Source organism: Lipophrys pholis, assembly GCF_963383615.2.
Source record: "Lipophrys pholis genome assembly, chromosome: 10".
In the NCBI taxonomy this organism is placed as follows: Eukaryota; Metazoa; Chordata; class Actinopteri; order Blenniiformes; family Blenniidae; genus Lipophrys; species Lipophrys pholis.
The window spans coordinates 13,605,295-13,631,171 of NC_137640.1; the positions used below are offsets into that span (position 1 = coordinate 13,605,295).

Consider the following 25,877-nt stretch of genomic DNA (forward strand, 5'->3'; position numbering starts at 1 on the left):
TATGAAACATCTGAAAGTTATGACAGGGTAAGATTCACTGGTCTAGAAGATGATTGGTGGATAAATCCCACTGACCTTTATAGCGACCCTGCGCGCGTGAAGCACAAACGCACTCTTATTTTGTCAGCAGAGAAGCTGAACTTCCGTCGCGCACGCGGTATTTTGCCGTTGTCCCGCCGCGCCGGCGCCCACAGCGCATTCCGGCCGGAGAGAGTTTCCAGCGGATCACGGCGGCGGCACATTCCTGCGTGAAGGCGCGGTGGACGGCGGTTTGGTGCGGGACAAGCAGGCGTCCACCCTCCGAGCCAGTGTGACCTCATGACGGCCGCCTGCCGGCGCGCGCCTCTGTAGCTGTTAGCGGCAGGTGGACAGCGGAGGAGGGGGCGGCGGGAGGGGGGGTGGGGAGTGACTCGGTGGGAATAAATCAAAACAAACATGGACCGTGAGGAGCGACCGGAGCTCGTCCCTGCCCGACTTCAGGAAGCGTGACACCCCGGTTGGATGAGAGCCGGAGCCGCCGCGCTGTGTCCCGGAGGTAACGATCAAACTTCCGATCAAACTTGTACGGTGTGAGCGGCAGGCGCTGCTCAGAAATCCCTTTCCTCTGTGAACACCGTAAAGAAAAAAGAAAGGGGGGGGGGGGGGGGGGAATCAAATAGGAAGTCAGAAGTAATGGACACCAAATGACGGCAGGGCAGCCTGACATCCAGCTCACCGTCTCCCATCGTTACTATCACAGCAGATCCTTCATCGGAGGTGTGATTTGTGCGGGTCGGGGCCATGGCGGACTGCTGGGGCTGGTGTTGCCGCACCTGCGTGTGCTGCCTGTCCGAGGAGGAGAAGAAGAGCGTCGCTGTGGACAAAGAGATCCGGAGGATCCTCAAGCAGCAGAAGAAGAAGGAGAGCAGCCAGGTGAAAGTCCTCCTGCTGGGTCAGTATCTGTGCTTCATCACACACTACATTTATGGTGACAAGGGGGGCATAAAATATTACATGAAAGCCTTTAAATGATCACATAAATAAAAAAAATAAAAAAGAAGGAAAAAAAAAAAAAAAAGATGCCAGTATTCTGGCAACACCCTTGTAAACAGTGTAAATCTGCTGGGCCAGTTTGGTAGCCTGCAGCCAAGTTACTAAACTATGTGAGGTATGTGTCACCCGGTGAATATGCAAAGAATGAACGACATCGGGGTTGGTTACACTGGCTGATGCACAGCCCAGAAACCTACAGGCCGACTCCAGAGAGACTCTGCAAGCAGCTTTCCCTTTCAATAGATGTATGCTGCTTCCCATCACAGGATGTTAACGGCTTCGGTGCTAAAGTTAGAACTGAAATCACGAGTTTAATATTCAATTCATATTCGACTGAGGAACCCAGAAGATTTACTTTAACCACTTTGTCGCCCCTCCAAGCATCAACTTCTCACCCTAGTTCGGAGGCCCCAACTCTGGAACAAGTCATCCAAGCCGTTTCCCTCTTTGGTCCTTCTTAAAGCTAAATTATTTGATTATCTTCTGTCCAAATAGTTTCCCACTGATTTTTATTTGATATATTGTGTGCTTTACGTGACTGTTATTACTAATTCCGTTGTTAGGTTTTCCCTGCTTTTTCTTCCGAGGTCCTTTTTTTCTTTTCATGTGCTCTGCATTCCCCCCATACCTCAAAGATACAGGGATGATGGTTCTGCACACCAAAACAAGACCATTACCACTCATTCCGTGATGCGAAGACGTCAACAGACCTGTGGATGTTTCGCAAAATGTAAACGCTGGGAATGCTAGTTTGTATGAGTGTAACGACAAATTTCCTACAGAAAGGTATTGACAAGGTAGTAGAGATGTACGTCAACAACTTAAACTGGGTCCTAAATATTTCAATATTTTAATATTTCCCATGCAGAGTCATTTTAAACAGAACACACATTTTTCTTGAAGTAATTCAGAGAAATAGTTCTGTTTATAATATTTGAATGCGGTGTCGACCGGCTTTATTTCCATTATTATTGTGGATGCATTTTTGCTGTGCTGCTAATTTTATTTAGTAGTTTTGAAGCGGCGTTGAAACAACAGTTTGAACTCATTGATTATTGTAATTAGTGCCGTAATTACTTGTTTAGTAGTTTTAGACAACCCCGAACCCCAAAATATTCACGGAACAATTAAATGAAACGTAGCGAATAAGAGCAAATTCTGACTTTTCAAAAGTTGAAAAGGACATTTTACCCTTGAAAGATTAAAGTATTGTTAGACTATTTTAAGGGGCAGTGTCGGGTTTGGCACTGTCGTGCCACGTTGAGAATATCCCGGGCTCCACTTTCAGGGTGTGACATAATAAATGTGAATTAACCAGTTCTATGAGCTGCTATATGATTTGCTGCAGTGTTGTGATGTGTCATGGCTGTGCTCCACAATCTCGTTCTCAAAATAAACAACAGCTATGTTTCACAATATGATGATGATGATGATGATGATGATGATGATGATGATGATGATGATGGAGGTCCACATTGATCCACATTTTAACCTGATATCACTTGTTAATACTCGAGTAGTAAATATATCTTAAGGTAGAGTTACTTCATTTCCTTAAAAGTGCAGATCTTATATCTCCTTGGTCGCGAGGACGAACCTGTTTTGGCCTTTTCAGAATCAAAGTTGCCTGCCTCTCATCCAAATATCAACATGGTTTATTTCAGAATTCAAATGACTATATGCAGCCCGGTTCCAACAGGCAAACCCAGAGTATTTATTGGGCATGTCTTTTGTTTTGTTTATTAGTGAACTAAACAGATAAGAGACAGGATGTGTCAGGATGAGGGAAAACCCTGCAATTACACCAATCTCCTGTAAACAACAAGATCAGCCAGACTTATTTCCTATTTCACCACCGATAATAAACAGATGTTTGTGTGTGGGGAACAGGGCTGTCAATAAAGCCCCTCTCTGCATAATGTTCAGCATATAGATAGGTGAGTCAGGGAAATGCAGTGCCTGGAAACTAGTGATGAGAAATCCCAAGGAGGAGGTGAAGAGACTTAGTTTCCGCCTGCAGAGCAAAGGGGAAGCATTCAAAGAGCAGCCGGTCCTCTCCCATAGTCCAACACTGCAGTCCATCTGTCGTCCTGCAGTTTAACCTACTCTTCTTGTGACAAAGATACTAGTTTTGCCATTGCGTAGCACCTCTACAGCAGAGAGAACGTTTTCCTCTTCCAGAGTAGTCTTTAGGCTCAGCAGTGCTCTGGTCAGTTGTGGTTGAGGCCTTTTAGTTTTGTTCCACATTTAACCGCAGGAGAAACAGAAATGGTGCTTTAGCATCCTAATGTTCTCTGCAAATTAATTACTCAATCAACAAATCATTCAGTGAGGGTTTACAGAATGAATTTACAGAATTTAAATGATGAAATACCCTGATGTTTACTATCATTTAGACAAACCTCTTGCTCTGCAAGGCTTTTATTGCGTTATGCTGGATGTTGACTGTTGACTCCTGCCTCCAACTGAATCGTACTGCCAGAACACTGTTCTCATTATCAAAGGCATTTCTTACATTTTTGGTCATGTGGGAAGAAAAGATAGTACTTTAATCATTTTAGAAGATAAACCGTCCCTCAGCAGGAAGGGAACAGACGTGAGTGAGGGAGTAAGAGAGAGGTAGAGCGAGAGAAAGGGAGGAGGTCTAAGGTGGCCTGAACCAGCCCTTTAAACTTTAAGCTTTGACACATGGGAACGTTTTGAGCCCGGTCTCAGAGTAAAGGCCGTGTCAGCCTCACGGACTGATACTCGGAGCTGCTCCCACATGAAAAGAGCCAGACAGGTGAAAACTATACAACTATTTCAAAACTCAAGAATCTCCAGTGAGCCAGCACTCTGGGAACGCAGCGTTCTTCTGGGTGGATATGGGGGCGACAGCCTGTTAAGATGTGAAGGAGCCTGCTTGTTAAGAGCTTTATATGTTCAAAGAAGAATTTTAAATTCTATTCTGGATTTAACGGGAAGCCAATGAAGAGACGCCAATACTGGAGTGATGGGATCTCTCCTGTTGGTTCCTCTCGCTGCAGCATTTTGAATCAGTTGAAGATTTCTTAAACCGTTATTTGGACCCCCTGATAATAGGAAGTTACAATCAGCTTGTCTAAAAGTAACAAAAGCATGGATCAATTTCTCAGCATCACTCTGAATCAACTAGATTCCTGATTTTAGAGGCATTATGCAGATGAAAGAACGTAGTCCTAAAGACTTGTTTAATGTGGTGTGGGGGGGGGGGGGTCAAAGGTCAAACTCCACATATCTCCGAATTGAACAGCTGATATTCTTCCCGTGCAGAGTGCGAACCACTCTCTACAGACCGTGCTAAAGCTTTGCTACAGGCTTAAACTTTAGGCTCCGAAAATGAGTTTCTTAATATTTGGCGGAGATGCTCAAATATGACATGGCGATTTCATGATCGTAAGATGTGGGAGTCAGACACAGGATCAATTGCTTTTGCTTAATATATTTCCATAGTTATGACATAATGTACCAAATACTGATGATGTTCAACATTGCTTAACGATTCTCAGGCATTACATGACATTAAGGATCATTGTAAACTCTCAGGAGTTGTGAGGATGTTCAGTAGTACATGGCAAATATATGAAGGAAAAAAAAAAAGGTTTTCAGTTTAACTCACAATATAAATTACCACGATTATCAAAATATCAGTTATATTTGGTATTTTTCGATAAGTGGCACATACTGTATACTGTTCTACCATTTTAAAAGCACTTTTAATCTTTCTTTTTCAAGTCAACCTGGTGTGATTGTCTGTTGTGAACCGTGACGGCAAACCAGAGACATTCTGGAAACTCCAAAATGAATCAAAAGAAACGACAAAGCCTACGGGGGGGGGGGGGGGGGGGGGTGGGGGGGGGGGGTGGATGGTTGGTTGTTTGTTTTTTTGGCAGGTATGGTTTTAAAACTTCCCGTTTGCCGCCTTGTAGGAACTGGAGAGAGTGGAAAAACCACCTTCCTGAGACAGATGAGGATCATCCATGGACAAGGCTTCTCACCGGAGGACAGGAAGGGATTCGTGAAATGTATCTACCAGAACATCTTCACTGCCGTCAAGGCGATGACGGGAGCCATGGCCACGCTCAAAATCCCCTACTCCAACCCAGAAAATGAGGTAATGTTGCATATCGGCGGAACCGACTTCCCAGTCACGTTGCAGATGAACATGCCCTTTGTGAACATACATATTGATGCAGGTGAGCAGGCGTCGCATCCAGTGTGCTCACCAGATTTGTGAGATTATGCCCACATTGGAGAAGAAGCATCACGTTCACTGCCATAGAAATGCTCACGCAGCACGTTGGACGCTTCAAACGACTGTGGGATACACAAGCCGAGTCGCTGAGAACAAGCAAACGTCAGAGAAGTACTTGGAAGAAGAAAAGAAGAACTCCTGTATATGTCATCTGTACTCGATAGTATAGTGAGATTATTACTCTGCATTTATCCCGTCGCGAAGGAGCAGCGTGTGCCCACTGTGTGGCACCCATGGAGCATTCCTGAGCTTAGGAGCCTTGCTCAAGGGCCATCGATAGTGGCACTGAAAGCAGGGGGCCCGACACTCATGGGGGGCGGTTAGAGACTTGGACTTCGAGCTGGAGAGAAAGATGAATCGGTCCAAAAATAAAAGAAAAGGAGTGTCGCAAGAGAGTTACATAGAATATGGCTTCATAGAAGCAATGGACAGAATTAGAGCTGAATACCTCTTTTACTGTGAAAAACTGGCGAATGAAAGTTTGAAACTGTAAGCTGGAGCAGTGCAAGTCCACCAAACCCCCTGAGCCAGTGTGTAAACCCAAATAGTTTCTCCTCGTCATTACAGAATAGAACATAGAAACTGTATATATAGTGTATTATGAAGCTCCTTTAACTTTTTGCTGGTCATTGTACATAGAGAGGTGGGGGCGGGGTTGAGTAGGTTTACTACGGTAAAAAATGTGGGTCCCTCAAGGAAAAAAAATGTCGGGAGCCACTGCTCTCGGCCATGACAGGCCTCTGCCCGTCCATTGTTAGCTGTAGAATGTTTGGTTACCTTGTAATTTTCAATTTTCAGCACGTTATAAAACCTCCTCCCATTAACCATCTCTTGCTGCTTTCCAGATGTATGCCAAGTGGGTGCAGGAAGTAGAGACGGCGCAGGTCACCCATATGGATCGTGGATACGTTGATGCCATCAGACGCCTCTGGGCAGACTCAGGAATGCGGGTCTGTTACAGCCGCCGCTGCGAGTACCAGCTCCTGGACTCCACAGAGTAGTGAGTAGTGGCTCGCTTAAGTCTGTCGTCTGCGTCTCTGATCAAACGATATCACTCAGGACGGAAACGCCGCTACTAAGAAATGGTAGTCTAAGGATCGAAACCTGTCTGAAGAGCGGGGATATGTTTTTGAGTTGAGAAAATAAAACTCCTAATAAAGATATGTTCCATACTAGAGCTGAGACATCGAGCATAATATTGTCCTGCAAATATTTATTTTACAATGATTACTACTTTTGTTTTTCTGATGAGTACTGAATAAAGGTTTGACGAGATTCACATCAACATATTCCGGCAGAAAAGATCTTTGTTTATGTTGGCCTTTTCATGCAGGTTGATATAATTCAGTCTTCTTCACAGAAGAGTGAAGTGTTAATTAGACAAAACAAGGAAGGAAATTGGTACGAGAGAAGAATAATTAAATCTAATTTAAAAGGCGTATTTGAAGTGGTTTCTTTTTTTATTTAGACAAAGATAACGGATTAAAAAAAAAAAAAACCTTCAAGGAGATAAATAAACAAAATGAATTATTAGCAAGGACCAAGAGCAAGGTCAAACCAACAAAATAAGCCGGAGAAATAAGGTTATAAGAGAAACAAGTAGATGAAATATGTGATATGATGACATAAAATAAAGAACTAAATAATGAAGAAATGAAATAACTATTCATTAAAAGCCAAACTGATGGAGTGTGTTTTGAACTTTCCTTCAAATGTTAAATTATGTAGATAAAAATGATAGATAATAGTAGACACGGTCAAAGTAGACGGATTGTTCAGGCAACAAAGAACAACAAATGACTGTTCAGAGTGACCATAGAACATGGATGGATTGATAAGAAAGAGCACTAGCTCAGGGGGCAGAACCCAAAATGATGTGTACAGGATGTTGGTCCTGGAATCATGTTTCGGAGACCCGTTTTATCAAGTCACCATGTTTGTGATACAATACACTCATCCTCTCCATAGCCGTGTTATTCAGTATTGCTCTCAGAGCTCTAGATTATGTATTGTTTCATCAGTGGCCTTTTCTTCAGTGTGCAACCGAAATCACCAACATGTTTATTCTACCAGCCGATGACAGCTCTCTCCTAATCACCATCACAAACAATCAGGAAACCACAAGTCTCAGGGCGGACTTTCCCCCATTTCTCTATTCTTAATGCCGACGAACACATTTAATGCTTGAGGTTTGACCCTCAGGGTATCTCAAGTGTCACAGAACAAAGCGTGAGCTTATCCTGCCTCTATTTTCTCTCTTTTCTATCAGTGTCGTCTCGTGTGTTTGCCCTGCAGCTCAATCATCGCAGCGTGTGTGTGATAAGGGAAAGGCAGTCAATATTAGCTAATGACAGCTTTTATCCAGCGGCCATAAAGCTGTGCTCTGTACGCAGATTGATTTGGACTCACTTCTCTCCCTTATAGTTTTTCTTCCATCATTCCTTATTCATTGTACTTTTTGTGTCGCCTCAGTTTGTTCTACAATAACGAAGACTGATCTGAAAACAATGCGGTGTGTTTTAGGAAACGTCTCCCGTGGCAGAACGTATTCAAAGTTTTGCTCTCTTTTTTCCAACCTTCGTTTACTCTCCCTCAGCTACCTGAGTAATCTAGACCGCATCTCAGCCCAGGACTACATCCCCACCGAGCAGGATGTGCTGCGAGTTCGATTCCCCACCACAGGCATCCATGACTACTCCTTCACCATCCAGAACATCACACTAAGGTGACCAACTCTCAGATTTACAGCCCGCTCACGCGAATAAATCCAATACCAGCACTATCCACTGCTCTTGCTTTGTCTGCTTGCATCTCGGTTTGGATGCAAACGCATGTGATTGTCACCGTGCAGAGGAACCTGCAGGGTGTTTTAGTTGGTACCTGTGGAGGAGCTTCTGACGACAGCAGAACGGGCAAAGACTACAACGTCTCCTCCAAAGCACACCGGGTTTTGAAATGAAAATGGACAATGAAAAACAATTCAAACCAATGAGAGAAGCTTGTTTGCCTTATTTATCGCACAGTAATGTATACGTGTCGGGATGGTGTCATATAATTCCACTTATAAATCATGTAATACCAAAATAATGGGTCAGATTGGCCTGAAATATATTGTGCAGCAGAGGGGAAAAACAAACTAACTCACAACCAGTGTTTATGAAGTGCTTTTTGTGTGAAATAAGACGTCTTGTAAGTGAAGAGTTTGCCCCCACAGAAGCTTGACATTAACTTCATGGAGTCTGTGTGGGTTTATATGATGAGACTGAAGAATCCAAACCAGACGAGATTTCTCCAACAACTGTGTTCAGGTTTAACAGGAATAATTGCTGTAGTTTTGAAGGTGTAGGCTCGTCACATTGGTACATTCTTTGTGAAAATACTTTCCCTACACACACACACACAAGCCATCAAATTTCGATAAGTCCTGTATATATTTCTCAATCTAAGAAAATGAAATATGCAGATTATGTGCTGTTTGTGTTCTTTTGGCTTTTTGATCAAACTAGAGCTGATCCAGACGTCACATGTATAACTCTAATTTCTAAAGCTTATGAACTTAGAAAAAAAGTTATTTATCAACTGTTGAAGGTCAGAGTTTTTTTTAAATGTTTAAAAGATACAGAATTTTGAATTGTGTTCACATATATGAATTTCAACCTTGTCTTTTGAACACAGTTGTTGGTATTTAGTCATTTGGTGGCCTCCTCAACTATTTTGTCTGTATCACTGTCCTTTAATGGATCATCGGCCTTCAATTCTTCATAAATTGGTGAACTCTCTTATAGGTTTTCTGTGATTTTACACTCGATACATCCTGTTATTACCATGCTACTTCACTAGGAAATTCTGTATGTAAAAAAAAAAAAAGATTTCCTAGTTTATCGTTCGTTATATTGTGTGTTTTTGTCGTGCCAACCTTTTCGGACTTGTGGTTTTTCGTATAGAATGCAGCACTTTTTGTCCCCCAGGATTGACAATGAGGTTTGGCGGTAAAGGTGTAAAGGAGAAAAATGTCTCACTTTAGAAATGTGACACGTCTTGTGTGACATCTCCAAGTCACAACTGAGCTGTGTGGAAGCCTCGTGCGGCCCTGTTTGCAGGTTTCACTTGCTGTGGTTAGGTTTTGTACCTTAGAACTTTCAGTCACAGGAATGAATGAAATACAATATATTGCCAAAAGTATTTGCTCAGCTATCCAATTAATTGAATGTAGGTGCTCCAATCACTTCCATGGCCACATGCACCTAGACATGCACACTGCTACTCTAAACATTTGTGAAACGATGAGTCGCTCTCAGGAGCTCAGTGAATTCCAGCGCGGCACAGTGATAGGATGCCACCAGTGTAAATAAACCCAGCCGTGAAATTTCCTCGCTACTAAATATTCCACAATCTGTTAGTAGTACTATGACAAAGTGGAAGGGTTAGACCATATGAGACCTATACACTCTTCCACATCTATAGAGTTCTTTTATTTTATTTATGTGGTTCAAAAAGATTAAAATGCATTAAAACATTGAATTATATTTTATGCTTTTGTCCACCACAAAATGGATTACAAAAGGTATTGTCATACCGGCCAAACTTGAAACTTGAAATAGACCGTTTCTAGGCCTTTTGAGACAGAGTTATTAATGTTACCCTCAGATCAGCTCCAGTCACATTTTGTGAAATGCACCTCGCTTAGACATTATGTAAGAGTTACTGCCACCAACCGTTAGGACTGTCCAAGTCTGCAATCTGCAGCTGCAACTGACCACATGCAGCTGTCCTGTCTCGCTGATGTTTGCAGTTAAAAGACTAATTAGATTTTGTAGGAGGGGAATGACTAGGTCTTTTGATTTAAAAGGTAACAGACCACTGGGACAGTCTTGAATGAGGAAATTCAGGTGAACAAAAGTGATGATTATATTAAAGTGTTGTGTCCTGTGGTCTGTGGCAGGATTGTGGACGTTGGTGGTCAGAAGTCTGAACGTCGGAAGTGGATCCACTGCTTTGAAAACGTCACCTCGCTTATTTTCCTGGCCTCACTCAGTGAATACGACCAGACCCTGGAGGAAAGAGAAAAAATTGTAAGAGCTATTTTGTAAATATGACGGTATAACACTGACAAGAGACGCATCAATGCACGGGCTGAACACAATAGAGATAATGTCCCAAGTTAGTTTTAGAGCATATTTTATATCAGCTCTGTCTTCTGAAGAGCAGCATGTAAGTCATTGATTTTTATGATGCAAACCATGGTATAATATTCCTTTATTGTTAATGCTGCATTTGCAAGTTCACTAGGTGGAACAAAAGAGAGAAAAGACACAGGACAGTTAGTGAAGGGACGTTACATAACACAATTCTTCATGATCAGCTTCAGATGTCCCACGTCATCAACTGCATCCTTAAATTTGAGTCAAAGCAGTGCAAAGAATCATTTGCATCCTAGAAACAGTAGTTTCTCTCATTCCATCTTCTGTCGTTTGTATATTTTCTATTCTCTTCAGTCATGACATCCCTCCACCAGCAGGTGTCACTCTTGTACAAGGAAACTTTGCCCTTCTCCTGCCTCCCACTCAGCCCCTGCAGCCCTCTGTCACCCTCATCCTCCCACCCGCCCTGTCACTAAGCTGTTTATCTCCCTGTGCCACTTTTGGGTCTGCCGGCACATTCATTTACCTCCACAACACCCTGTGTGCTCCTGATCCACCATAAATGTCACCCTCCATCTCTTTCAAAGATGGCCCATTACCTCATCCTCAGCCATCCAAAGCACCTTCCAATGCCTTCAAATATTTAAGTGATTACTCTTTTTAAATCTTATCTATAGAATTATCTTGTCTTCAAGACAAGGCCCCCCCCCCCCCCCCCCCCCAAGCTCGGCTTTGCACAAACACAAAGCACAGCAGCCTCTGATACAATAATTTTATGCTGTCTTTCTTTGTCAGAACCGCATGGAAGAGAGTCTGGCTCTGTTCTATACGACTATTCATTCTCCGTGGTTCCTCAAAACCTCCATCATCCTCTTCCTCAACAAAACTGACATCCTGGCTGACAAGATCCAAACATCTGACCTGCAGAAATACTTTCCGAGCTTCACAGGTGAGCTGCCCGTTTTCAGCTAATTAAACCCTCGGAAGAAGTGATGAAATAGAACAAAATCCAAGGAGTAGTTCAGCTGCATTGGAAGAGCAACCAAAAGGACAAATAAACTGACCCACCCACTGGATGAATCACTGGGACACAGTACAGACAAGAGCTCTATAAATACATTTCCTCAAACATTTAAGGAGGTTTGCTAATGATGAGCGTCATCCGTAAAGAGCTTTTTGTTATTGGGGCAATAGAATCAAAGCAGCAGAATAGCCTGTATTGACATGTAGGAAGTTTGTCATAGTTTCAGTATTTGCAGCTACCTTTAAAGTAGATCTCACTGTTGAAGAGCTCACTCTGAATTCTACAGGGTCGGATGACAAGATGTTATTACATCAGCTATCTGGGATTATCCATTGAATTAATCCGCGCTTGACTTATTAAAGCGAATTTAGAATTTTAGTAGCGTAAAGCAATGATCGGTCTCCACACAAAGCGAATTTGGTTTCTAAATAATTTATTTAATTTACCATTTGAAGCATGCATGCATGACTTTGGATGAGAAAACTCTAACAACATTGACAATAGAGCGTTTTTCTGGAGGTCACATGCAGAAGAACAGAACAAAAAAAAAATAATAATGCCTGGGTTGCATGTGCAGGAAGTGTCCAGCAAACACTGCGAGCACAAGGACGTAAGAGATGTTGATCTCACAGGGAACCGTCCGCTGGAGTGAAGAGACTATGAGTATACTTTTTTCAAGTACTGAAAACCCTTTCTGTTTGTCTACACAGCAAATCTGGTATCAAACTACCACTATGAGTTATGAACAGTTCTGTTTAATGGAAAATGGTTGGCAATATTTTTGGTTTCCACTTGATGTCTCACCCCCAATGAATGTATATCAGCAATTAGTGACCAAAGGGACTATGTGAGGTTTAACATTTGGACACATGACCATGGTCCACTCAGGGTGTGCACAGCAGTGCCTGGTCATGTATTTGCATGCATGTGGGTTTACACTTAAATATGGATGACAGCAACATTAAAGGGCGACATTTTTCAAACCGTTCCCTTTTGTAATGCTCTAAATTGAGCATCAGATCTTGATCCAAAACGTGTTGATCGCCTCCTGGTGGCTAGTTAAGATATCGGTCATAAATCCTGCCAACTTCATGTTAGTGGATGGAACAAGAGACAAACTTAAAAGCAACAGAGCACATGAAATACAGTATTTGCTGGCCTTTATTTATTTTCTTTTTCATCCATCTAATTATTTGTCAAACAAGATTTGCATCAAATGACAAAGATTTGCTTTTGTCATTTGATGCAATAGAAATGCCACCAATGTGGAGTAGTAGTGCTGCTGACTGGGATATTTTTTTTCTTTTCCACAGTCTGAGGAAGTGGAGGCACAATGGCCATGTTTATATTCAATTTCTGGCTCAAATAAATACCCAGGCAAGAGATTAGAATAATATTCAAAGCAAAGCCTGATCAGCGGTCCTTTACACCACCAGCACTGAGCTGTACTGCAACAGTTAGACATAATAACCTTTGAGATGATATGTTGTGATGTTGTTCTTGATCTTAGTGCTTTTCTTTGAGCATGTTGTTCTCGCGCCACACCGTGCTACAAAAATTATTAAAGTTTTTTTTTTTTTTTTTTTCTTCATCAGCAGTAGTGTGTCTCTGTGGATGTGGAAAGGGTTTCCCTCGATTGCATTTCATTCTCTTTCTGTCTTTCTTAGTTGCAAATGAATCACTTCAGATACTCGCAGAGCTTCACGATTAGTCTGCTGCCTTTGAGCTGACAAGTGTTGCCCTACAGTCTCACCCCACCTCCTCCACCCTCACCTTTCTCTGCCTCTGTTACCCATGGCAACTACCGACAGATATTGTGCTTCCCGCAAGCCGTACACCCCCACCCAAATACCCCCCAGGTGTGTGGGCGTGTGTGTGTGTGTAAGAGAGAGTGAGAGAAAATCAGGGTGTGTGTATCTGCTGTGTTTTACCGTGAGCATTAACGGGGGGGAAATGATGATGCACACAGGGTCAGGCTCTTTCATTGCATTATTACACTGTGAAAAGTCAAATCCTCAATCAATTTCCAATAAAATATGATTTGTTGAGACCTCATGACAAAAAAAACAACAACAAAAGAATAAAAAAACTGGATCAACATTTTGCATGCAGGAGATCACAAAGTGATTGCATCAACGGTGAAGTGGATTCAGAAAGTCATATGTCAAATTTAATTCACTTGATGTTAAAAGGATAAACTAAATGGCTCCTCTGAGCAGTGCCCAACGCCGACTGCTTATTGCTGTAGGCAGCTGTGTGCAGCCTGTCCTCCTGTTGCTCCTAAATACTCCTGCAGACTGTCTCTTTTTGAACAGTGAGAAACAGAATCTCCTTTAGCAGTATTATTATGATCCAAAACATTACAAGCAATGTTTGCTGAGCTTTTATTTTTCTATTTTTTTTGCTGCCGTCAGGTCTTCATTTCATTAATCTGCTGAATATTTAGTTAATTGGACTTTCACTCACTATGTGGTTGGATGAATGTGTCAAAGTGTGACCGTCTTGTGAGCCTCCCGCAAGATCCAATAAATAGCTACTTCAAATTGCAAGTCTAAAACCCAGAAATTAAACCGTACCCTCATGTATCAGTAAGAATTATATCAAATACTGACAAATAAAAAGCGGCAAATACTTTCAGGAAAACACAGCTAAATCAATTAATCAGATAGAATTTTTGAAGGAATTGGCTCTGGTATCTCCGAGGATTGGTTATAACTCTTAATAAAGCCATGGTATTTGAGCATGCAGATTTATTGCAAAGCTTAAGCACACAGGAGCGCAATCCATTTAGATTTAATGTAACCATACCTGGATCTGTGCTCACAGACAGTGTAATTCCAGGTTCCTTTGCAGTCTGGTTTGAATCCTACAGTCATCACAAAGAATGTTTCTATAACCTGGTATTGCCCTTTTTTGTCCATTATGATGCCAATTGGAAAAAAGAAAAGAAAAGAAGCATCTAATTTAGATTTCTTTTTAATTTAATTTAACTCAGTAGGTTTGGTACGTCCTGCAATTTTGTGCAAAGAAATGTCATCAAATTCTGCAAATGAAACCGTTTGAGAAACTGGGCCATGAATTCAGTGGTTTGAGAGAAGGATTCCATGTTCTCTGATAAGAACTTTCATCTGAGTTCTTAAGTCATCATAAGGTTTGTTTTTCTCCACCTCCACTTCATTCACATAAACGGTGGTCAAATTGTTCATCTCACAAACTTTGGCATGTTTTCCTGATGTTAAAGGACATTCTGCGTCCATTCATCAAAGTATTTTGTATCCCAAGCAACAGTTCTCTCTTGCTGAGATCGGCTGTGCTCTTCAACGTGATGAAAACCCATCAAGATGTGTTCATCCTTAATAAAGGAGTCAAACTAGTTGGGCAAAAAAAGGGTCCACAATCCTCTATAACTATAGTAAAAGGAGAGGAGATTGTAAGCTTTGTTTCCTCCAGATTGCCTCAGAGAACCGTTGTAGAGTGCCTCTCAGATCTCAGATCTACACTATTACAATAAAATCTGACAGTGAAGCCAAATATTGTGGAACACACCCCGTGTAACCAACAAACAAATGCAGTTACCTCCCCACAATCTTTTTTTTTTTTTTTTAAATGCAGTTTTCCTGCTTTGCTCCAGGTAACTGAAGGTGTCTTATTTGGTTTTCTTTGGCGTGGGAAAATCCATTAATACAAGCTCAGACTATCTTGAGGCAGCATCACTGAATCCTTTAATCTAAAGATCTCCTCAATAGTCTTTTTTTTTTTTTTTGCCGTATTGCAACAGGATAACATCATTGTCTTTTCATTCCAAGGTCGTTGGTGCGACCCACCTTCTCGTACTGTCTCTGTATTGCAGTAAAGACCCCAACTTACTCTCAGTGGTGTGTGAGCCCCCACATGAAATCTGAACAGGGGAATGTGACTGATCATGTAACCACATTGAGACTGACAGAGTCGTATAGTTGTGTATACAGTTGAGATTGACAGACATTACATAAGTCAAAGTAGCATTCAACATTAAAAACTGTTTTTCCTCTCCTTTGATATTTTTCTTTTTCGAGAATGGACCAGACAGAAGAAACTGTCCAACATCACTGGCAGCCTCCAGCTGTCTCAGCCACTCTACCACCTTTAAACTCAGTCCAAAAGGCATCCAATGTGCTGGAAGCTGAGGACGGCTGCTGCGTCAGCTGTGGCTGGAACTAAAGATGAGACATCCACTGAAATGCCTTATTGGAGGAGCGGAACACAATATAGTGTTGCAGAGAAATCTAGTGTAGTTAACTAGTGAACCACCTAGCCACAGCCGAATTGTTATTGAATTATGTTTGTGTCGCGTGTCATTACACCAGTTTGACTATATTTAGCAGTAGAGTCTTACTATAGAGCGTGCTGAAAGCAACCAACTGCAAGCTGCTCTGACTTTGAGGCCCAGTGACTCACTCTTACCACCAAGTGTGCAAATGTGTTATAACCTTAATCTTACATGTAATACAACTACTACAACCTATATTCCTCACAAAGCCTTGAGAAAAGGATAAAGAAGAAAATATTGATCAGAAAAAGGAATTTGGTAGTTTCCTGTTCTACTCATTCTCAGAATTAGCTCAGATATGAGAAAGAAGAAAAAAAAAGTCACACAAATTTCTTTATTGATTTTTAAAAGATTTCCTAAATTGTTCACACGTGTTTCTTAAAAAAAAACAAGTGATTCATGTTGGGAAGATGTGTAATGAGCTTGGTTTCAACATGACACTCGTTTATTTCTGCAGCACAAACTCTTTGAGCAGTGGCATCAGACCCTTGAAGGTTTCAGGTGTCACTCAGGTTGCGAGGCTTTTCACACAGCTGACGAGCTCTTTTGGCTTTTGTCTGTCTGTTTTCACACGTCTGGTGCTGCAGCTTCTTCAGAATCAGTGTTGTACTCTCTCAGTTTGCAGAGTTTATGCAAACAAGAGATCCAGGTGGAATGAATCCACCTCTCAGCCTGTTTACGTGTCAAAAGTGTCCGAGGACAACACACGGTTACTCCCAACGGTGCCTGAGCACCTTGCATGGCTGCATTCACTATTGTTGTGTGATTATTGTGATTGATGAGGGTGGATGTGAGCAATCATGTAAAGCAGTCGAGACTGTCAGAGCATCAACTGTTCAGTTGGATTTTGATTAAAAAACAAAACAAAACAAAACAAAAAAAAAAATCCATTGTTATTTTGTCAGGCCGCCTTTTAGAAGACCGTTGTGATGCTCTTAGTTAACAAACAAGAGAGTCAACCAGGCAACGTTAATTTTTTCCCTTTTTGCTCGATTATTATTAATAATAGTGTAGTAATATTTCCTATAATGTGGAGCAGGAAGTTACAACGAACACCTGCAACTGTGGTTTCTCTAACCAAACATTTGTAAGGACAATACAAAAGATTCCTTTTTTCTGAATAATTACTGAACATAATCACAAATCGTGAGTGTCGACTCTATTTTTCATTCCATGACTAGTAAATATTCCTCATCATTGAGGGACTCTCTACCTCGCTGCTCGGTCGAGTAAATAAGCATATCCTGAAGGTTTTTATCCCATCCACCTAGGGATGTCCCGATCCGATCGGTAGATATCGGATCGGGGCCAATATTGGTGATTTGTGAGTGATCGGGGATCGGCAAATCCAGCCAATCACCCCGCCGATCTAAAAAAAAACCAAACAAACAAAAAAAAAAAAAACGCGGTCCACAACGTCTCCTAATAACCACAACAATCACGGACTACAAGCTCCGGTCGAGCTGCAGAAGCTAGAAGCAGGCGGAGCGGGGCCACAGACCTATAAACCTAGAGTTATATATAGTAGTTTATGTGTTTATGTGCAGAAGTCTACTTCTAAATTTCTATGTGGTCTGTCTTCTTCTGCTTTTTTATTGTGTTTGGTGAGTCACAGCACCCCTAAAGGCCTGGCATGTGTACTACATGCCCTGAAGCCTCGTGTTGAGATGTGGACAGACTTTTGGAAGCAGGCTGGGGAGAAAAAAGATTGTTTTTTCGTCGTGTGAATGTACCCCCAGTTTATAACAACAACTAAAGAGAAAGAGAAGAATTTTGATTCAATAAGTCAGTTTTATAATAATTTCTAGCTAAACAAAGCTTCTGCCAATAGTGCTTTTAGCTTCAGACATCTTAGTGGCTCCAAAAATAGACTATTGAGTATATTTGCAATAGCAATGTAAGTATAGGATCGGGAAGGTATCGGTATCGGCCGATACTCAATTCTATCGGGGGCCAAAAAGTGTGATCGGGACATCCCTACCTCCACCTTAACTTTCTTTTAATGACAGTCATTTTATTCAAATGAAATCCATGTCTCGCCTTCTTGTTTCTCACTCTCTACCCTCACCTCCACTCTGCAACAGGGAAGAGGCAAGACACAAATGATGCCATGAACTTCATCAAAAAGATGTACGAGCAGCAGGCCATCAACCGCGACAAGAAGAAAGTGTGGAAGACTCTGTATCCACACTTCACCTGTGCCACGGATACCGACAACATACGCAAGGTCTTTAAGGACATCAAGGACACGGTCCTGATCAAGTCTCTGGAGGACTATGGAGTGATCTGACCTTTTAGCAGGTGGTGAGATTCAGGAGGAAGATGTCTGAACTATGAGGGAAGACTCTGAAAAAAGGCCAGAATGTGATTTTAATTTTCTTTCTTTGACATGAAAAATGTATTCCTTTTCAGGTCTGGACCTTGAGACCACTGGTCATGTTAAGTCCTTCCGACCTTTTCCGCTTCCTCCTGTTCTTCTATCAGGTTTTAATGAGGACCCATCACTATTGAAGACTCACTCCACTCACTCTTTTCCCCTCAAGTAGAATATCCAAATGTATTTAGCGAGACTGAGGAACACAATATTCTGACCACAGAGAGAAGAACTAATAATATTTTTGTCTACTTTTTTTCCTCTGACCTCTCAGCCTTTTCCTTTCTTGTCTTAATCGGAAAAAAAAGAATCTGAGACGAAGGAGAGTTGATTCATAATTAAAGCAGCAGCAGAGATGCTATGAAGTGCGATGCCACCATGAGCAGAGTAATGACCTCTACACTTGGAGATGTTGTGGGCCATGGGTGGCTCCTGTCACACATACAGTATGTGAAATGTTTCAGGGGAATCAAAAGGTTGCAGTCTGTTATGACTAATGTAAACTCCAAAAAATTGAAGTTCATCGACTGTAGATGTCAATATGCGTCTACCACTGCCAGCTTTTTCATCAGACATCCGACACCTGTGATGTTCTCACCGTTTAAAAGTACAACTGGATTCAACTTTGTCTCTCACATGCAGAGTATCTGTTGGTGTGTCACAATCCCTATCGATTATTGTTATCTCACACCGGCAATATTCCCTTTATATCATCTGTATTCAGCACATCTGCTCCACTCTATCATTTGACGTGCAGAAAGTCTCGGCAACGGCCACCTATTGATTCCTCCACACTGCGACATAACAGATGTATGTGATCACATCCTTACATCTGCCTCCAGCGAAAATGAAAAGTCGCAATGCCCGACTTCCCATTTCTACGATAAACAGGCCATTGAGCAGCTTCCCATGTTGCATGTATGGGGAAAAAAATTAACAGATTGTTCAGAAAGAGAAGAACACCAAAGAAATAGTGATTGTTCAACAAGAGGGACGCAATTGAAGAATTTAACCTTTAAAACACCTTTTCCCTTTCTCTTAGCTTATTTTTGTTTTGTTTTTGACCGATGAATTTGCATTTATAAGTGCACCATAAGGTAGCACAACACCGGGTGAAAGGGAGACACCCAGTGTCTAATGATTATTGATTGTAGACTCTGTTCACTGAAGTCACTGAATTCTGACTCCTCAAGTGCTTTCATGGTTTCAATTTTTAAAAAAAATGTTACCAACACAAATGCCTTAAATAATGTGTCCAACGTTTTATTTCCTTTCATAACAAGATGTGCAAAAAACGTCAAAAAATATGAGCTGTGTCTCAACTCATGTACTTCTACTAGCCTGAAATACATCTCAAAATGGCTTTTACAATTGAGATTTTACTGCAATTTACACCCTGATCACCATCCAAAATATATGCCAGCCTTTTCTTGTATTTTCTTTAATGTCACATTAATGGCAGTAACATCATTTAACACTTATCCTGAAACTCCCACTAAGATGTTAAACCATGTGTGGAAGCACATGATTTTAGACACAACACTGGCGTTTAAAGGCTATATCTCATGCATTTAAAAAAAAGAAATAATAAAAAAATCTAAATTTTTGTACATTTATATTCCTGTAACTTTACATCACCTGGTCAAACTGGCAAAACGTCAGTTAGAAGCATGTAGAAACACTCCCTCATAGCCCACCAGCATTACCTCTACTTTAAGTACCCACAGAAATCTCTGTAAACCATGAACAGATGTGTTGGAAAAGCCCCAGTATTAAAAACAGAATCCCGGCAATGAAAACTACGTACCCTCGTCAAAAGTTTCCGTTTTCTTTTTGTACTTTCCAACCTTCAGTTGCCAAATAGCAGTGCAGTTCGAAGCATCTCTAACTGGAAGTGAGCAGTTATCTATCTCAGTTCAATACTCCTGACAACTCAACACACAATTAACAGTGTTTGTTAGAATCACTGCCATCACTCTGATCATGGTTTTACAAGGTCACAAGTGAATCACTGGAGAAGAAACTTCTCAGTTCGTCCCTCATTTTCAGGCAAAGATAGTGTGAGTCTCATGCACCCAGCTGGCTAAAGGTTGAGGACATTAACACGAGGTGGCAGGTGTGAGATCAGTCTCGATAGGTGAGGGTGGAAATATTATATTGATCAGAGGTGTGAGTCCTCGTCATTGAGTGTGAAGTGTGCACTGAGTGGAAGAGCCACATTGAAATTCATTACGTCTGATTTGGATGTGAAGCTGAAATGAGCTCACAGTGGTGGTTCTACCAGTTGTAGGTTGTTGTTGTTTTTTTTTTTTTTTTAATGATTTAATGTTTTGATTTTTACACCTGCTATACTTTACGCTCAGATGTGGTAGCTATACTTTTTCAAATCTCTGATGCTGTGTATTTTTATTGTAAAGAACAGAGTACTACTTTTCACGGATTTATAACGTGTGTGTGTGTGTGTGTGTGTGTGTGTGTGTGTGTGTGTGTGTGTGTGTGTGTGTGTGTGTGTGTGTGTGTGTGTGTGTGTGTGTGTGTGTGTGTGTGTGTAAAATACTGTTGACCAACAGCACATAAACTGGCCAGAGTGTGTTTACTAGCTTTCAGCACTAGGAAACATGGTCTGATACGGTGACAGTAAATTATGTTGTGTAAACTGTTATGTCGGTGAAGGAAGTGGGCTATTTTTTTTTTTTTTTTTCCAGTGAACATTAAAAATCTTTTGCATATGCACAGACTTGTTTCAGTGTTTTCCATGTGTCTCCTTGGCAGGGGGTGGGCAGAATAACGCTCCTCTCACTTTGTGAGATGTGTTTGTCACCACAGAAATACGATTTCACGGGCTCCAATCGCACAATCGCTGATACCAGCAGTTTAGGAATGTGACGTAGGTTTTGCCCAGGATTGACATCCATGATAATTTTCATAAAAGTGCGCGCTTGTCTGTTTGTAAAGTGCAGGCTACAGGAAATTGAAGAAAGGTGTCACAACCACAGAGGACCAGTCTTGCACAGTGTTCTCAGGCGAGATAAGTGCAGCTTCGACAGCCGATGGGTGGATCAGCGCACGCATACTTGCATAACATAGAGCTCCTCAGGGTTGAGGAAAACTGGTTCTTCATGAGCATCAGTCCTACTTTCATATAACATGCTTTTCACTTATGAGACTAGAAGATGCACCGTGGAGCACTTTTTGGAAAAACTTCACTTTGATACAGAAATACACTGTTGGTGACTGTTATCCCTAAATAATGTATGCCATTTTCACAAACATCCTAGATAACAATACAACAAGCAGAATGACCTCACTAATCTGTGTTCAGAGCATATGGCTGCAAATTAAATAGTCCAGTGAGGACTGGGGCAGTATAAATGGAGGGAGAGGGCAGGATGGAGCAGAGAAGGAGGGAACAGGTATCCTGAGGAGGGAGAGAAAGAGCAGAACACACTAAAAAACATTAAAACAACCATGTTGAAGGTACTATACAGTAAAACATCTACACCTTCCACAATTCTCCATTTAAAAAGTCTAACACTAGTATTAAAATGAATAATGATAAGATCCTGCAGTTGTGATTTTTGAAGAGCGCTCCAGGCAGAGGGAGCAGAGTAGCTGACATGAATGCTCTCTTCCCAGTCCTCGGTGATGGGAACGGATCAGGTGTCCAAGAAGTGCAAACTGTGTGTTGGATTTAATCTTAAAGTGAGGTATATGGAGAGGTATGACAGAAACAACCTGATAGTTGCTTTATAAATGAAGGTGTACCAGTGGCGGGGCCTGCAAGACAATCATCCTTCCTCAGCATGCAGAGTACAGTGAGTGACCTAGTAGTGACTTGGTAATGAATCTTAAGGCACACTGATCAGCGGCATCAGACATATGCCATGAAGTAGAACAGGCATTCACATACATAAATAAAGCAAAAATGGTGACATTTGGAATCTGAAAAACAAATGAAAGTAGTTAGGTACGGGTTGAAGGGGAATACTATCTTTTTACTTTTTAGAATTCAATCATATCAAGAGTTTGCATGTTGTCAGGTGTACCAGAGACAGTACGTTTTATTTGCTGTTTTAGTTTGACCCAGATTGCTTTACCTTTATATAAAGCCTATGGCTTACAAAACAACTACAGAAAATTATAAAAACTTCATTTTTTCTGACTATTTACTCATCATGCATTACTGCATTATTACAGGCCAACATCTGCTTCGTAGGCAGCCAAATGAATTTAAAACTGTGTTCATTTTTGTTGCGTATGTCAAGTAGTTTGTTAAGGAAGTGTGCATTACTTTGTCAGTTACCTGAAGGATTATTATTTCTGTCATCACCAGACTGAGTGTGACGTTTAAACTTCGCTGTCGTTTCACATGACACTCCTCAGTCTGCAGCAGTGCTGTCGGCACAATGTTTGAAGTTCATTTTTAATACGGATGTTGTTTTCTTATCTCACTTCAAAAAGAAACAAAGGATTAGTTACGTTTCTGCTTAGAGGAAGCTCCCCTGACTGATTTGACTCCTCCCACAGATTGAGCTCCGGTTTTTGCGTGGTTGACATTTAAAATGATCGATTCCGTCGAGTCTGCGTAGCGAGTCTCTCCGAAAAAGTGTCTATGCTGACAATGAAGGGATTTAGAAACAGGTGGGGAGTGTGGCCTGGCTACCCTTTCCTGATAATGAGGGAATTGTTTACGTAAATCTCAGGTGACGTTCGTATTCTGTGTCTCCTGATCACACTGGTCAGGAGACACATGCTCGTCTCCCCTGGGTGCCATCACCGGTGGCCTCCTGAGCAGCGGCTGAGCTGAAATGTGCAGCAATCGCTTAGGCACTGGATTTTTAAAACCCATTTTTTTTCTGCCTGGTTTGTTGCTATGGACTGCTTGTTACTGATAAGAGCTGGTCAGAGCTTTTCCATTTCTGCCACCGGTCGTCAAAGCAGAGGTACCCCTGCTGTGCTCTTATCAAACACATGTTCCACAGCTACAGATTCTCGCGAAGCTCAAATCGCAACAATAACCTGTCAGGATTAGTGTATAAAAATAGCTCTAATAATGTAAACTCCTGTAGAGGACAATGAAGCCCAACACAAAGCCCTGCAGCAAAGTGGAGTTCATAAGGCTTTTGCTGCGTGCTGAACGTCGGTGCAGCTGTTTGCCATGTTGACGTGGATTGAAACGCAACATATAGGAAGATTCTCCACTCATTGTATAATTGTGTGTCCTCACTGTTTCTTTTCACTGTGTTGAGGGAGATGTGTTCTATCAGCGGTTCTTTTCAAAGGCATTGCAGCATTAGGATACAAAGAAAAAAAAAAAAAGTGCTTATCAGCACAAGAAAATGAATCGATTTGCCAGCGTGAATCACCACTCCGTTTCCAAAAAGGGCTCCACTATTTGTAGCAGCAGCTGGCCCCTTTGTAGCCTGCCTCTGCCTCACTGTGTGCCACTTCTCACACACTGCTCAACTCACAGGAGGGAGAGTCTGTCGATAAATCCTGCAAGAGCTTGACCTGGTCTAACGAGGAGTGTCTGAGAGTCAGACAGAGCTGTAGACAAGAGCATTTTACTTAATGATGAAGTCCAAAGTATCGCGTCTGCTCACTATTCATCAGCAGCACATTTATGCCATCAGAGCATCTCTGTATGATGCTATTGTTAAGGTAATCACCATAATCATGTTTAATTCAGCTGATGAGAATGATGTGATGTTTAACAAAAGGCAAAGCTAATATTGACAGAAGAAGAAGAAGAAGAAGAAGAAAAAGAAGAAGAAGAAGAAGAAGAAGAAGACGACAGCTGGACTGGTCTGCTCATCACTGCATTATTTAGTTGTTGAAACTGCTGCAGGGCTTTGGCTCATTAATGTGAACACAAATTGTTCCCAAACAAAATGAAGATGCATCGCTGCAGCAGGTTCATGTGGTGGCTCCACTTTGGTGTGTGTCTCTGAATCTCCCCCTTACAGGTTATTAAGTACCCACGGCTGCTTCGGTCCCATGGCATCACAGTATGAACACGTCCCCTCACTCAGAGCTCGGCCGTACAGACAGACTGGAGGGACTGAAATTACCAGCAGGATGGGATGTTGTGGACAGTTCAGATTGGAATTATTATACTGAAGAAGAAGAAATTAATGTTAGAATTTATAACTCTCAGAAGCCTTTGGACTCAATAAATCAAATCTGAAAGTGATTGTTGGTGATAATATTTTACAAACAATCCGTGCCTTGGCTGGACAGAAGTACGTAATCTTGCAATATTTGTGGGAAATATTTCATCTGTGCACAGAATTAGTGGTTTTCAATAATGTGCATATTAGAAATATTTATATAGCCAAAACATCTTTAATATTGACATAAAAGAGCCGTGTGCCGTAAGTGTTACATTTAAAGAGAAATGCTTGTTTGTATGGTAAATCAATTTTTGATTGAATTCATTTTTTTTTCCACTCTTCTTTAATTATATGCTTATTCTCAATATGAGATAGAGCTTGTGGAGAAAGAAAAAGTGCATCATGCCTCTCAGTTAGGAAGACAGATTTCATATCTGAATTTAACCTGTCTTACTTACATTTTATCTTAACATTTTGTTAAAGTCAAATGGGCTTCTATAAAGTAATTCTTTTGTTAACCTCTGTGAAATATTGTTAAAACATTTAATCAATATAAATTATCCAATCGTAGGAGCTGAACTTACTGTAGGTTGTTTCTAATGTTTTTTGCCACCTAATAAACACGGGAAGCTCAGAATAGTATTAATATTGTTATTATAGCACCAGATTGTAAAAATGTTTTCGACTGAAGTGACTAATGCGTTTAATGTAGGACTGAAACTCTAGAGTGATAAAGCAAATATCTAATGTCTCAAACATGCTGCGATCACAAAGCATCACAAAAGCCTTTTGTTTTTTTGTCTCAAATTCATTCACAAGTCATTCAATACAACACAAGTCAAAAAGGAATAAAAACATTGCACTAGGCACTCAAAGTCACAACATTGCACATGCACACAGTTCACAAATACATGCAGACAGAAAACCCCGTCAACTCGTCCATCTCTAAATGCAAAGTTCCAAAAAGTTCCCCTTTTTCCATCATCCAAACACCCAGTGAGCTATCTGATTTACCCCATTACCCTCTCTGACCACTGACACCAAATCAAATGAAAAAGTACACACACATACGTTTGTAGCCGAGAGGAGCACCGTACAAGATATGAGATCCACATCAGGTTAGCAGCCTGGTGCTTTTAAATTGAGAGGTTTGGTCTCTGTGGCCTCATCGCCATCCCCGAGGGGATGCATTGTCTGTCCTGGTTCTGGTCGAGAGCAGCAGCTCAGTCAGTAAAATGCTTTAAAAGCTTAGAGTTGTAGTAATTGTCCCAGCATGGCCAGTAGCCACGACACCACCGAGTGTGTGATGGAGCTGTGCCAGATGTCATTATACGCTCTCATTGCCTTATCTGCAGGCCTTTTATTATTTCTTCGGTACTTCAAAAATCGCAAAACTGTCAGCTCATATTTTTTTTCAGACGACATCACGCTTTGTTTTGTTTTTTTTCAAATAGACAAGTGACGGTTCACTGATTCCACCCCGTGTGTTTTCCACGCCTCAGGCTCTCCTCTCCCGCACACGGCACACAGGCTGTTTGCGAGCTCAACCATCAACACAAAACAGAAAACAAGTTCTTTTTCAAAAAGTGGATTCTTGTTTTCAGGCAGAGG

General features: G+C 41.4%; 2 protein-coding genes across 2 annotated transcripts in view; one reads left to right on the forward strand and one right to left on the reverse strand.

Annotated features, from left to right (window-relative positions):
• Positions 1 to 186: 186 nt before the first annotated feature.
• On the forward strand, positions 187 to 20,885 carry LOC308115811 (guanine nucleotide-binding protein subunit alpha-14-like). Its single transcript, XM_080473590.1, has 8 exons — positions 187 to 535; positions 740 to 931; positions 4,980 to 5,164; positions 6,151 to 6,305; positions 7,902 to 8,030; positions 10,248 to 10,377; positions 11,242 to 11,395; positions 17,864 to 20,885. Exons 2-8 carry the CDS (start codon positions 781 to 783, stop codon positions 18,067 to 18,069), a joined length of 1,110 nt encoding a protein of 369 aa, XP_080329716.1. The 5' UTR covers positions 187 to 535; positions 740 to 780; the 3' UTR covers positions 18,070 to 20,885.
• Positions 9,761 to 25,877, reverse strand: part of cdc34a (cell division cycle 34 homolog a) — an 88,496-nt gene continuing 72,379 nt past the window's right edge. The window contains exon 8 of the mRNA XM_080473594.1: positions 9,761 to 10,356. The gene's annotated coding sequence lies outside the window, so the exon portion shown is untranslated. The remainder of the gene's footprint in view (positions 10,357 to 25,877) is intronic.